This window comes from Cetorhinus maximus, chromosome 19 (assembly GCF_964194155.1).
Source record: "Cetorhinus maximus chromosome 19, sCetMax3.hap1.1, whole genome shotgun sequence".
NCBI lineage: Eukaryota > Metazoa > Chordata > Chondrichthyes > Lamniformes > Cetorhinidae > Cetorhinus > Cetorhinus maximus.
Window position 1 is genome coordinate 69,000,683 of NC_135897.1, and position 14,599 is coordinate 69,015,281.

Genomic DNA, 14,599 nt, shown 5'->3' on the forward strand with positions numbered 1-14,599 from the left:
TAATTGACAATCTGAAAATGGTGGGCTCCTGATTTTGAGGGTTGCCCGCCCATTGTAATTTTGCTTCCTGGCGATGGTGACATTGGGAATGCAACCCGATGTCATCATGCTGGATATTACATTGCCGTGAGCGTGGAGCAGTCCTGTTCCCAGTTACATTATTCAGCCCAGTTTCTCTTCATCTGCCTGACCTGTTCCCCTTAAAATCTTAAACTTTGATCAAATCACCCCTTAACTTTCTAAACTCCACGGAATACAATCCTAGTTTGTGCAATATCTCCTTGTAATTTAATCCTTGGAGTCCAGGTACCATTCTAGTAAATCTAAATTGCATTCCCCCAAATCCAAAATATCCTTCTGAAAGTGTGGTTCCCAAAACTGCTCACAGTACTCCCTCCCTAACAGCACTGTGGGTGTACCTACAGCACATGAACTATAGAAGTTCGAGAAGGCAGCTCACCACCACCTTCTCAAGTGCAATTCGGGATGCGCAATAAATGCTGGCCTAGCCAGCGATGCCCACATCTTGTGAAACAACAAAAAAAATGTAGTCTAACCATGGCTTCGTATAACTGTATCATAACTTTTATTTCTTGTATGTTGTCCAGATATGAAGACCAACACTCCATTAGTGTTTTGATTATTTTCTGCACAAGTTCATGACATTATAATGATCTATGTACCTGGATCCCCAAGTCTTTTTGGAACTCCACTGCTTCCAACTTTTTGTCATTTGGAAACGACGCTGTTTTATTCTTTTAAGTTCTCACGTTTGCCTACAATGGCTGGGATTTTCGGCTCTGGGTCTAAGTTTCCTGGTGGGGTCAGGAAGCGAGAGGGTTGTCCACCATGGAGCCCAATGGGAAATTGCGCTGAATTGCACAATTATGGGATCATTAATTATGCAGCAGGGGGTTTCCCGACATTGTTCACGGCAGAATGGGCAGCAAGTCGCCCGCACCGCCATATCCGGGTGCCATTTTTAAAAGGCCAGGACTTGAAACACGGAACCCAAGGAGCACCAGCTCCCAGATTCAGTGACGTTTCACTGGAAAAATTGCTGAATGCAGTGGAGGACAGGGGGGATGTCCTCTACCCCAGGAATGGAAAGAGGAGGCCCACCCAACTCACCAACCCTGCATGGGCTGCAGTTGCCAGGGTGGTAAATGCCAACTGCATTCACCAGGTGATAGCCCTGCAGTGCAGAAAAAGAACGAATAACCTCATCTGCGCCACCAGGGCAAGTGAACCCTCAGCTCTCCATATTCACCTCACTGAATGGGAACTGGGCATGGGCCTCAGGGACAAGGCCACCATCTGTGCTGCCCATGCATAAAAGAGCATTTCAACCTGATGCTCCCACTGCGTTCCCCCATCACACCCATCCAAGACCCCCACATGACTTCTATCATCCCCACCCCCCACCTTTTAACATCCAAACCTGCCCCGCATCTATGTGTCTCTCCTCCCTGCCTTCTCCCCCACCCCCCCCTACACAAAGGCCCTCGGCCCTCGTCGCACACCATTACCTGCTGCAGCCATACACCTGCTGCTGGATTCTCCACTTGGTTGAGGCTCCACATGCAGTTCCTGGCATCCATCCAAGTCCCAACTTGTCCATGCCATGTTGCTCCGGATGTGTTCTGGAGTGGCGTGAAATCCCACTGGCAGGACGGTCGATTGGATGGGATAGGGCGCGAAAATTGCGGTTGGGTATTCATTTTAATCCCGACTATGGAATGCAAAACAAGCTTCCCAACTGCCCCTGGTGGGAATGGCGACCTGCCATTATCCCACCAGGATGGTCGGGATCACAAGTTCCCGCCGTCGGGAAGCTGATCTTTCAGCTCCAGACATATTGTCCGCCCCCGCCCACCACAAACCCTGCTGGTGGCGGGAGGGGACAATTCCGCCCATTGCAATGCATTTGCCACAGTTTTTCCCATTCATTTACTCTATTAATATCTCTGTAATTTTATGCTTGAATAATAATTGCATCCTTACAATGTCAAACCAACCCAACGGCACCAAAAAAGTTGCATTTATAGTATTCCTTTGACATACAAATCATACATACCAAGGTGTTTCATAAGTGCACACAAATGAGATGAAAACCAAGCCTTAAAAGGGTGACTATACGCTTGGTGGAAGAGTTTTGCAAAGGATTTGAGAGGGAAAGATGGAGAGGTTTGGGGAAGAGGTTCCAAAGAATGAAGGCCAAAGTTATTAATTATGGGCTGAAAGAAGAGGTGCAATAAAGAGTTTGGGGGTGGTTGAAGTGTGAAGAATGAAGGCTTTCTGACAACTTCCAACACATTGAGTGTTGACATGTATAAACCACTGGATGTGTACAAGCACAATCTGTACATTCAGTAGTTGAGGGAGGTTTCTGTGGGAGCCTGCAAAGCAATATATATGATATTTCTTGCACCCTGGGGAAGTCAGCAACCCTGTAAAAGTAAATTGTCCCATCTCATGGTTACCTTTTTGTGATGCTGATCTGAATTGACCAACTCTCCTGTAAAGGGCAACCGTGACTTGACGAATGCATTTTCATGCTACAGTCTGGCTGATATTTTAGAGATTGTCGGTGGCTGCCTGAACTGAACCTGTGCTTCAAAACTTGAGTAGGACACATATGAACATAGGAAATAGGGGCAGAAGTAGGCTATTTGGCCCCACGAGCCTGCTCCACCATTCAATAAGATCATGGCTGATCTGTTTGTGTTTTGAGTTCCACATTCCCATCTACCCCCAATAACCTTCGATTCCCTAGCCCACTGCTATGGTGAATCAGTCAATGACCTGTCTTTGTCAGTGAGAAGCAAGTCTCCAGGTGTGCATAGGCAAAATGGCAAAGAAATTGTTGCAAAAAGCATTTCCCAGAATCAGAAATTATTAGCCAAACTCTCCAGACTTATCTCTCTCAACAATACCATCTGACCCTGACAGCTGCTGTAATATAAATATCTGTCTAAGTTACTAGGGCACATTCAAAATATAAAAGCAGAAAACTCAAGAGTTGTAGCACCATGGGCCCTTGTTCTAATGCTTGGAAACCGGGACAAACCTGATCAAGTGTCCTGTCAACTACGGTGAAGGGGAACCTTTGCTTAGGGTAATAGAAGACATTTCAGGAGTACTAGTTCTCAGGTATGTACAGGTGATATTCCCAATCAGTAAAGCCAACCTCCTACTTTTTACTCACTAACAGAAAAAGTAAGATTTTACCATAAGTTAAGGAAGGTCTTGAAACATTTTTTTATTGCTCTGTCTTTTCTCTCTTTTTCTGGGCCATTTTCCTTACTTTCCTTGGTTTATTTTACCCTGCAAGAGATTTTCTTCCATAATCAAGTGGGATAGCAACAGCATGCAGGCAAAGTGTAACAGGGCTTGAAGAACAATTGCCGCAAAAATTGAACTGTGATGCTTAATGATATGGTAGAAAGACTTGGAAAAGGCATTGTAGGCAGGCTTCTTGCTGACTCGATTTTGCAAATGATAATGAACTCCGCAGCTTAACTGTAATACCATACAGTGGCAATATCTGGAGAACTACATAAACACGTGTCTGAAATTTAGTTGCATTCAGATCTCCTTGTAGGAGATAAATTCCTAGAATCGGTGTGGAGGAGAAAGGTTCTTGCAGTGCTACTGCAGTCCATCATATGTGGCTGATGTGGTTAGTCTATACAGAACCTGCATTGGAATAAGTGACCACCTTTAAACAATGCTCTCAAACCAGACCATAACATATCATTTAAAAAATTTTTCATGGGGTGTGTGTCAGCATTTATTTCCCATTCTTAATTGTCCTTGAACTGAGTGGCTTTCTAGTCCATTTCAGAGGGCAGTTCATTTTCAACCAAATTGCTGTGGCTCTGGAGTCACATATAAGTCACATTGGGTAAGGACAGCAGATTTCCTTCCTGATAGGATATTGGTGAACCAGATAGACTATCACAATAATTGATGAAAGCTGTCATGGTCACCATTACTGAGACCAGCTTTATATTCCATATTTATTGATTGAATTTAAATTCCACCAGCTGCCATGGTGGGATTCGAACCTATGTCCCCAGAGCATTCGGCTGGACCACTGGATTACTAGTGCAGTGGCATTACTACCATGCCACCGTCCCCATACCAAATCAATATTTATTACTTATTGTCGTTTGGTAGTACAGAACTTGAGTAATGCTGAAAAAAGTTAGTTTGTCGAAGCTTTTCATCTTGCATTCATCAGGGTAATTGCAAGAATATTGATGTCAGGGGAAGCAACAACTTTATACAGTATGAGAAGAGATTGCTGACTGATTGGCAAATGGACTCTGATTGGTAGAGGCATTGCCATGGAGAATGCACCAGTTAATGGCGATTGCCAGTTAAATTTCAAACAATGCTTGACAGTTAATTGTCAGTCACCATTAACTGGTGCATTCTTCATGGTCAAGCCTCTACCAATCAGAGCCCACTTACCAACCAATCAGCATTCTCTTCTCATACAGTATAAAATTGTTGCTTCCCCTGACATTTGTATTCTTGCAATTGTCCTGATGAGTGCAAGACAGAAAGCTTTGACAAAATGTCTTTTTTCAGCAATATTTATTACCTAGGTTTAACAATCACTTTGCTGAATCCTGGCCTATAATTTTATATGCATATTTAAATTTAAATTTAGTATCTTTAAAACATTAAAAGATAGCATGTTATATATATCACTCATGCACTTTGAGGGAAATACCATGTCCTGACTTTCTATGGGCATCACCACAGGAGATCATCCAGTTTAATATTATAATTGTTATTTCAATGCCTCACAATCCAATTAACCACCTGCCATCTAACCCTAGTTCACCTAGTGAAAGTTACCATAGCCCCAGAGGGCCATAGACTGCTCTGTCATTACACAGAGACAACTGGTGGTGAGTTTAACCTTCGGGTCACCACACCTCAGGTGAGGAGTGAGGTTGAGAAGGCAGGGCCTTCATGGATAATCTCAACTGGTGCAGGAACTGAACCCATGCTTTTGGCATCACTCTACATCACAAACTAGCTATTCAGCCAACTGAGCTAACCAACCCCAGAGATTACTCATGGCCCTGATTCTCCTTGTATCATGTCATGGCTTTAAATGTTCCATATGGAGGTGAGGCGGGACTGACTGCTCTTGACATCAAGGCAGCATCTGACTGAGGAACCTTAACAAAATTGAGTTCAGTGGAATTAAGGGGAAAAGTCTCCATTGGTTGGAGTCATAGTTAGCATAAAGCAAGAGGGTAGTGGTTGTTGGAGGTCAATCATTTCAGCCCCAGGACATTGGTGCAGGAGTTCCTCCGGGTAATGTTCTTGGCCCAGTTATCTACAGCTGATTAGTCAATGACCTTACTCCACCATAAGGTCACAAGTGGGGATGGTCTCTGATGATTGCAATGTGCCCAGTACCATTTTCAACTCTTTAGCTATTGAGCAATCCATGCCTGCTTGCAACGTAGATAACCTAGATAAAATTCAGGCTTGGGCTGATATGTGGCATGTAACATTGGCTCCATAGAAGTGCCAGGCAATAACCATCTTCGACAAGAGAGAATCTAACCTCCTCCCCTTGATTTCAACGGCATTACTATTACTGAATCCTCCACGATCAACATCCTGGAAGTCACCATTGACCAGATACTTAATTGGTCCAGCCACATAAGAGCAGGGATGAGGCTCGGAGGTTGGGAATAACTCACTTCCTGTCTCACCAAAGCCTGTTTGTGATCTACAAGGTACAAGTCAGGACTGTGATGGAATAATCTCCAATTGCCTAAATGAGTGCAGCTTTAACAACACTCAAGAAGCTCAAAACCAGGAGAAAGTAGCCCTCTTGATCAGCACCCCAACAAACACTTTAAACATTCAGTCCTCTACCGCTGGTTCACAATGGCTGGTGGACTGTGGGCTATTTACAAGATGCACTGCAGCAACTCGCCAAGCCTCATTCAACAGCACCTTCCAGATGACCTCTACCACCTAAGACAAACAAGGATGGCAGGTGCATGGGGACACATCCACTTGCCAGCTCCCCTCCAAACCAAGCATCATTCTGACTTGAAACCATATCACCGTTCCTTCACTGTCACTTGCTAAAAATCCTGGAACTCCCTCCTAACAGCACTATGGATGCACCTACAGCAGATGGACTGCAGCGGTTTAAGAAGGTGGCTCACCACCGCTTTCTCAAGGGCAACTAGAGATGGGCTATAAATGCTGGCCTTGCCAACGACTCTCACATGCCACAAATGAATAAAAAAAATACATGTACACTGAGTTTAACATGGGCTCAGCGTACCATTAGTGCCCGTCTGAACTAAAATTCCCAATGTTGGCCTGAAATTGAGCTTCAGGTCTTGTTTACATTATTAGGGGAGCTATTGACACCTATTTGTCACTTTAAATAGATGAATGTCATGCCAAATTGCTTGATGGCAGCAGCCCAAAGGTAAGCAGTCCTGTTGGCAGGGGGCGGGTGGGAGGATGTGGAGTGGAGTGGCCCAGGTGTTGTGTCACCTATTGCAATTCATTCCTGTATGGACCCCTAAACAGGCATCTGCATGCATAAGTCGCCTAATGCCATTTTTAGGTGGTAGACAGGGATGCCTGAAAAATTACCCAATTGAAAATCTGATCAGATGTCTTAGGATCCTTAGGATGCTAGATGGTGGTCCCCAAAATATGGATCTCATTACGCCCATTGTATGTCCATAAGAGGGAACCATTAATGTCAAATTTCTACCCCAATCACAGAGAAGCAAAGCACATTGGGAGAAAGAGATGTTATGACACAGCAGCTGGTAAAGGCTGAGTTGTTTAAATCCCAGAGGGAAACTTGAACAACTGTCATAACCTATATTTTCAATTGGTGTGTTTGAGATGCAGCTCTGAATTGAGGAATAAGACCACCGAGCCTCAAGAGGTTTTTTAAGATAAAACTAAATTAAACATTTATTAATTTAATAACAAATTAAACACATACACATATCTACAAATTACTACCATTATAACTTTTAAACAAATCCCCAAATTAATCACTCCCAGGTAAATCTCCACCTAGGCAGCAGACACCAGGCAAAGCACATTTGACCTTACAAATTCAAAATGAGGTTCCTTGGAATTTGGCTCCTTTGCAGATGCAGTTGTAGGCTTAAAGGCTGGTTAGATCTTAAATGCCTCTGTCTTACAAGCACAAACTCCTTTCTGCTTTTCCTTTGAATGTAAATTTCCCATTGTATTACTAGGTTTTTAATGTCACATCTTCTAACAATAACATTTTCATCCCACTAATTTTATTAGTAATATAAACACATTGCTTGGCATCTCCCAGCTAGGTGCAGGATTTTACTCCCACTCTTGAATGCTTTATTCAACAAATGCAGATGTACAGTTAACCTTTATAACTTCCTTACTGTTTACCTAATTAACATCTCAAAACTACTATACATCAAAGCACCCAGACTAGCTGCTTTAATCCAATTAGGACACATACAGACACAGACACCACTAAACTCTATTTTAAGAATAATTTCCAATAACATTATAGACATTAATATCCCCTCATAACAAGACATGAGAGTTAAAAACAGCGCAGGAACACCAATAGCACCAGAGCAGCAAAGGCCATTGGGGGAGAGAGAGAGAGAGAGAGGAGAGTTAAAAGTGATACGGGTAATGATAGCAAGAGTGTGATAGGACGGGGCAGAGCGTATAAACTTAAGAATGCATCAGCAGATAAGGTGATCACTTTCTGTACCTACATACTAACTTTTTGTGATTCATGTACCAGGACACCAGGCCTCTCTGTTCCTCAGAGTTCTACAATCTCTCTCCATTTAAATAATATGCTGCTTTTCAATTCTTCCTGCCAAAGTGAACAAGTTCACATTTTCCCATATACTTCAAAGCTCAGATTGGTTAATAACTTTTTTTATTTCTAATGTTTTAAAAGCAAGTTTTTTGGGATTAGTTTACAAATTATAATAAACTTTAAAGGCATTTCATGATTAATTCAAACCACATGGTACCATTCATCTTTGCATATAAAGGTTCTTACGGGAAAGTGAAAAACAAGCTGCTTCCTCCCAGGATCATACAGGTGGTAAAACACACCATCAGGCTCTTGTAGCAGGAGCTTCTCCACCATTGTTCTTCATCCATTTTCCATTACTAATAAATACGCTGGTTTTGAGGCCATGGATTGGTAGGGAAGCTGTTTCTGTTCTTCCCCAACTTCTGTTCAGTTGAATAGAATCCACAGGGATTCATACAGCACGCCAATACTGCATCACAATCACCATTACCAAAGAGATCATCACAAGCATCATCGCTGCAGTGGTGTGTCACAATAACTCATTGTCAAGCAAATGTCACAGTGCCTCATTTTCATTGAGGTCTACCACTGAGTTCATTACAGTCAACCATAACAACTTAAATGTAGAAAATGACACAAAGATGCTTCTCAAGGGAGGGAACAGAGGTAACCAGAGAAATGATCACAATCAGCATTACTGCTGAGGTGTGTCACTGTCAACTATTACTCAAGAGATCATGCAGATTTTAAGTAGATTTCAGACAATGGAGAGATGTGGAAAGATGAAGACGTTTAGGAAGGGATTTCCAGAGAGGAAGGTCAAGATAAACTGAAGTCTCTTCTTCCATTGGTAATTAATGTTACTATAGAAATATAAGACAGCCACCCATTACCACAATGATGGACCCTGACCACCTAAGTACCATAATCATCCAACATTATTGTATGGTGTTACACAATGTAATATCATGATGATGTATCACAGTTATCCAGTTATCCAATACCTTGGCAATGTGCCAAAATCAATGCCTCGGTGATATGCCACAAGGACCTACTGTCATCTAATACCTCGGATGTGCATGACTATCACCAGGCACTATACTAAGGCTTCATTTCAATATAGATAATGATTATCTTCAATATTTATGTCTAATTGAGCAGGTTAAAGAAAATGATTTTATATTAAACCTCTGCTTTCTTTGTAGATTGTTGTTGGGCCTTATTTCTATTGGTTGTTTGCTTCATTAAGTATCCACAGAGCTTTTCATACTTATTTATTGCTGGCTGCGTCTGTTAATGAATATATGTTTAAATGAATATTAACTTAATGAGTTCTCGTCTCTCTGAATTCACATGGGCGTATGGATCCAAGGGTAGTGAAAACCTTTTAATAACTTGTTTAATTGATTGTAACTTGATGGGTTATTTTAATAATGCCCATTTACATGACAAACAAGTGTCCCACCAACATCCCAGGCCAATCCCGCAGGCTACAAATTTAACCTTCTCTGCCAAATGGACGAGCGGACACATTCTGGAAACCAGACCTTCGTTAAATGTGTAGGCAGAACTCCAATGACTAAATCAAGAATCAATGGCTATTTTAACTGCAGGCCTGAATAAGGAAGCAATTTTGGTTTTCAGACCAGATCCACCTAGTGCAAAAAAAGGTCGGGGCCAGAAAGGCCTAAAAATGTAAATTGCTTTACTTTTTTTGTTCACTTCTCTTGTGGGGCCAGGAGGAGAACCATTCCTACAGTCCCCAGCAGTGGTCGCCTGCCACCCGACATAGCACTTTTGCCTACAACCATTGCCCATTAGTTTCAGGCAGGAAACTGCCCATGTCATGCGGGTGAAGCCTGGGAGTTAAAATCTCATGGGCTTCTTGCTATCAAATTCAGGACAATTTGCCGCTTGCCTCAGTCTCCAACTGCCCAATTCCTGCCCTGAGTTAAAATGGGGGCTTTTTTGCTGCATGTGTGAAATAAGTAAGTATTGTAGGCTATTTGACTAAATGCACTCACACGGGTCAGCCGGATCCTCTCCTCACTAAACAGCAACACACATACACCCTCCAGCATCTTCACAGGGAAGCTGGAAGGAGTAAGGATCCTGGCTGATTGCTTTATCCACCACTCCCTATCACAGTGATACAAGTTGTGGCTTGGCTGTGAGCAAGCCACTGCTCAAGCTTATCTCACAACAATGATCAAGATTTGTCAAATAAGCAATTTGAGTCCTGGTTATTTGAGAGATTTTATAGTGCCACGGCATGAAAATTGTATTGTACTGTGGTGATCTTTATCTGTGTCTGTTCAGGTTTGAGCTTAACTGGTCAAACAAAACCACTTTGACAGGTCTATTTTTCAAAAAGAAATTTCCAGAAAAAGGGTTGAATAAAGCTTTATTAACTTCACTAATTCAAATAAGTTAAATAAATAGAAAACAGTCTTGTTGGACAAAACCTCTCAGGTACAAAGTCCAAATGCTAGTTCTGTGTGGCAAGCCTGCAAATCAATCAATAACGTCGCTACTATTCACTGAAATATACCCATGAACATTTAGAACTCTAAGCTTTCACTGCTTGAATTGTGGATCTGACCAGTTTCTATGTTCTCCTAAGGCATATTCTTTGAAAAGAAGGTGTGATGTAACTTGATATTTTCTTAAATTGTAGAAATTTCAGGGGGTGTTTGAATGCCTTGAATACTCCAGCAGGGTGGAGTAAAGCTGAGGCTGGTCCTCTTTTCAATCACTTTTAAATGTTGCTGTCACCTATTGCTCAAGAGGTCATGCAGATTTTAAGAAGGTTAAATGGAGAGAGGTGGGAAGGTGAGGAAGTTTAGGAAGGGATTTCCAGAGAGTAGGGTCTCTTCTTCCGTTGGTGATTAATTTTACTATAGAAAAGTAAGACAGCCACCCACTACCACAATGATGGCCCCTACACCTAAGTACCACAATCATCCAACACTATGGCGTGGTGTCACACAATGTAATCCCACAATGATGTATCACAGTTATCCAGTCCCTTGGCAGTGTGCCAAAATAAATACGTTGGAAATATGCCACAAAGACCCACTCTCCTCCAATACCTTGGATGTGCATGACTATCATTAGGCACTATTTTAAGGCTTCCTTTCAACCTGGATAATGATTTTCTGCAATATTTATGTGTAATTGAGCAGGTTAAAAAATGATTTTTATACTGAACCTTTCCTTTCTTTGTAGATTGTTGTTGGGCCTTATTACTATTGGTTTTTTTGCTCCATTAAGTATCCACACATCTTTTTATGCTTATTTGTTTCTGATTACATGTTGTTGCAAGAATGTGAAATTTAAAGATACAATTTCTAATTTTTCTTTTTCCACCTGGATTTTAAAGAAACTGGAACCGTCTAAGAGGCAATGATGAAACTACCAGATGGCTACAATACACCCAATTTCGCATTCCACCAAGTCGGATGAAAAAAAACACTCAACCCCCTGGGGAGCATGAAAGGTCCATCCTCTGTTGGCTTCACACTATCCTGAAACTTGTCAAATGTTTCTGAGGTGAGATATAAAAATGCAATTACCTGTTCTGAAACAATAACTGCAGCAGACATGAACTAATAAAATCTCTCTGGAATGTAGAGGAAGCAAGGTACTTAAAGGTCCTTACCAAGCAGGGGAGAGACAGACCAAAAGACAATGCTGCACTGAACACAGGCTGTTGAAACTGTGTGCCCTCTCTGTATTTCTCGCTCAGAGGTATTGTACCCAGTTTTGCAAAGTAACTGTCCTGAGGAAAGAAATCTATTGAGAACCAAGATCTTTTCAGAAAAACTGTGGAAATATGCTCAATACAACTATACCCAGGGAGACAAGTGAACAAAACTGCAGGAACGTGGAATCACCACATCGAGACCAGCCAAGGAACAGCAAACTGTATACTCTTCTGTTTTATTTTTCATGCACTGTAAAAATCCTATAAGCCTATCCTCTTATCCGACCATCTATACTGCTGTGTGTATGTGCCTAGTTTGGAAAATAGTTTCAATAAACTTATTTTGTTCTTTGTTTAATCTAAGAAAACCTGTTTGACTGATGCTTTACAATTTGTAGGCGTAAAATGTGGGACTCCTACAGAATTGGCAAAGCACATCCTCTCTAAATTCACAAAAAAAACCCTGCAATGGTCAAACGTAAAATCGGCGAATAGGGGAGTCATTTCACCCCTCATAATGTGGTCATAACAGAATGCATATGTTAATGAATACATATTTAAATGAATATTCATTTAATGTTTTATATACAGCAGAGTTTTAATTGGGAAGGAGCAGTGGTATTTTAGAAAACTAGTGGTGTCACAATAGGAGAACCACATCAGGACTTTTTCCAACTGTTTTTATTAGAATTCTCATCTCACTGGTTTCACATGGATGTATGGACCCAAGAGGAGTGGGAACCTTTTAGTAACTCATTCAATTGGTTGTAACTTGATGGGTTATTTTAATGATGCCCATTCACAAGAAAAACAAGTGTCCCACCAGCAACCCAGGCCAATCCCGCAGGCTATGAATTTAACCTTCTCTGCCAAATGGATGGGAGGGACACATTCTGGAAACCAGATGATCCTTCTTTATATGTGTAGACAGAACTCCAATGACTGAATCAAGGATCAATGGTTATTTTAACGGCGGGCCTGAACAAAGAAACAATTTTGGCTTTCCCTCCAGATCCACCTGGTGCAAAGAAAAGTCGGGGACAGAGAGGCCTAAAAATGTAAATTGTTTTACTTTTTTGTGCACGTTTCTTGTGGGGCCAGGAGGAGAACCATTCCTACAGTCCCCAGCAGAGGTCTCCTGCCACCCGACATAGAACTCTTGCCTACAACCATTGCCCATTAGTTTCAGGCAGGAAACTGCCCATGTCATGCAGGTGAAGCCTGGGAGTTAAAATCTCATGGGCTTCTTGCTATCAAATTCAGGACAATTTGCCACTTGCCTCAGTCTCCAACTGCCCAATTCCTGCCCTGAGTTAAAATGGGGGCTTTTTTGCTGCATGTGTGAAATAAGTAAGTATTGTAGGCTATTTGACTAAATGCACTCACACAGCTGAGCCTGATCCTCTCCCCACCAAACAGCAACACACATACACCCTCCAGCATCTTCACAGGGAAGCTGGAAGGAGTAAGGATCCTGGCTGATTGCTTTATCCACCACTCCCTATCACAGTGATACAAGTTGTGGCTTGGCTGTGAGCAAACCACTGCTCAAGCTTATCTCACAACAATTATCAAAATTTGTCAGATAAGCAATTTCAGTCCTGGTTATTTGAGAGATTTTATAGTGCCACGGCATGAAAATTGTATTGTACTGTGGTGATCTTTATCTGTGTCTGTTCAGGGTTCAGCTTGTCAGATCAAACGAAACCACTTTGACAGGTCTATTTTTCAAAAAGAAATTTCCAGAAAAAGGGTTGAATAAAGCTTTATTAACTTCACTAATTCAAATAAGTTAAATAAATAGAAAAAATAGTCTTGTTGGATAAAGCCTCTTAAGTACTAAGTCCGAATGTTAGTTACATGTCACCCGTCTGCAAATTTATCAACTTTGCTACTTTTCACTGAAATATCACTGTTAATATTTATAAGTGCCTGCTTTTACTGGTTGAATTGCGACTCTGACCAGTTTCTGTAGCCTGAATTTTTCCGATGGCAGGATCTCGAATGGGTGTTAAAGTGGCTGCAGGATGGGCTTCGCCCTCCCCCTCCACTTGGCCAATTTGATTGGCTGGCTGCTCTCCAATCCCAGCAGCGACAAGAGCTGCAGTAGACTGACAAGAGATTGCATGAGGACGCCAGAGTCTATGTCTGGGCACCGGGGGCCAAGGTGAGTTCAAGAGGCCCCAGGGCAGGAAGGGTAGGGAAGGGTAGGGAGGCACGAAGGGGGCGATTTGGGCCTCCAGGGACAGGCTGGAGGCTGGGGAGAGGTCCAGAGGTCACCGGATCTTAATGAGGGTCAGGTGCCCAACTTCAGAAGGGGGCATCTAATGGAGGTACCCCCCAGTATTTCCCATCCAAGATCCAAGTCTGTTGATTTCCAGGCATTCCCCACATCAGGTTAATCCTCCCGGCAGCCTAAAATTTGAGAGTGGGTGGGAAATGGCACTTAAAAGGCTGATAATTGGCCACTTAAGGTCTTCAGTTGCGGCAAGGGGAGGCTTCCCGCCCGAGACCTTGCCCACCCCAACATAAAATCACTGTGTGGTCGGGGCGTACGGAAACATGGAAGGAAGCCCCTCCCTTCAATTTAATGCTCCCCAGTCTAAAATACCGTCGGTGGGGAAGTGTAATATTCTGGCCTATGTTCTACAAGGCACATTCCTTAAAAAAAAGGAGTGACTTGATTTTTTTTTAAATTGTAGAAATTTCAGTGGGTGTTTAAATGCCATGAATACTCCAGCAGGGTGGAGTAAAGCTGAGGCTGGTCCTCTTTTCAATTACAGTCTTCATATTTGGCCGGCGATCTGCCAAAAGTAGCACCAATTGCAAAAAGGTCGCTGTAAGGCTTGAGTAATGAACAAAATGCTAATGAAGAATAAATTGCACACATGTCACTGCGTGCCTTTGGATAAATCTTTTTCTCTTTATTTGAACCTACGGTTCATAATAAGGTAAAGCATTTCCATAGACAAGGTCAGTTCATACAGAATCGACCACACCTCCCTGAAAATGAAAACACTGGGGAAATGAAGGAAGGCTCAGAC

The 14,599-nt window shown here is 42.3% G+C and overlaps 1 protein-coding gene across 3 annotated transcripts in view; it reads right to left on the bottom strand.

Moving 5' to 3' along the window:
* Positions 1 to 8,349, bottom strand: part of LOC144693884 (palmitoyltransferase ZDHHC5-B-like) — a 53,560-nt gene extending 45,211 nt beyond the window's left edge. The window contains exon 1 of one of the 3 annotated variants that reach the window (XM_078564038.1): positions 8,093 to 8,349. In XM_078564038.1, the coding sequence (XP_078420164.1) occupies positions 8,093 to 8,196 (104 nt within the window). In that variant the 5' untranslated portion in view covers positions 8,197 to 8,349. The remainder of the gene's footprint in view (positions 1 to 8,092) is intronic. The other 2 variants (XM_078564031.1, XM_078564034.1) reach the window with 2 other exon arrangements.
* Between the last annotated feature and the right edge of the window lie 6,250 nt (positions 8,350 to 14,599).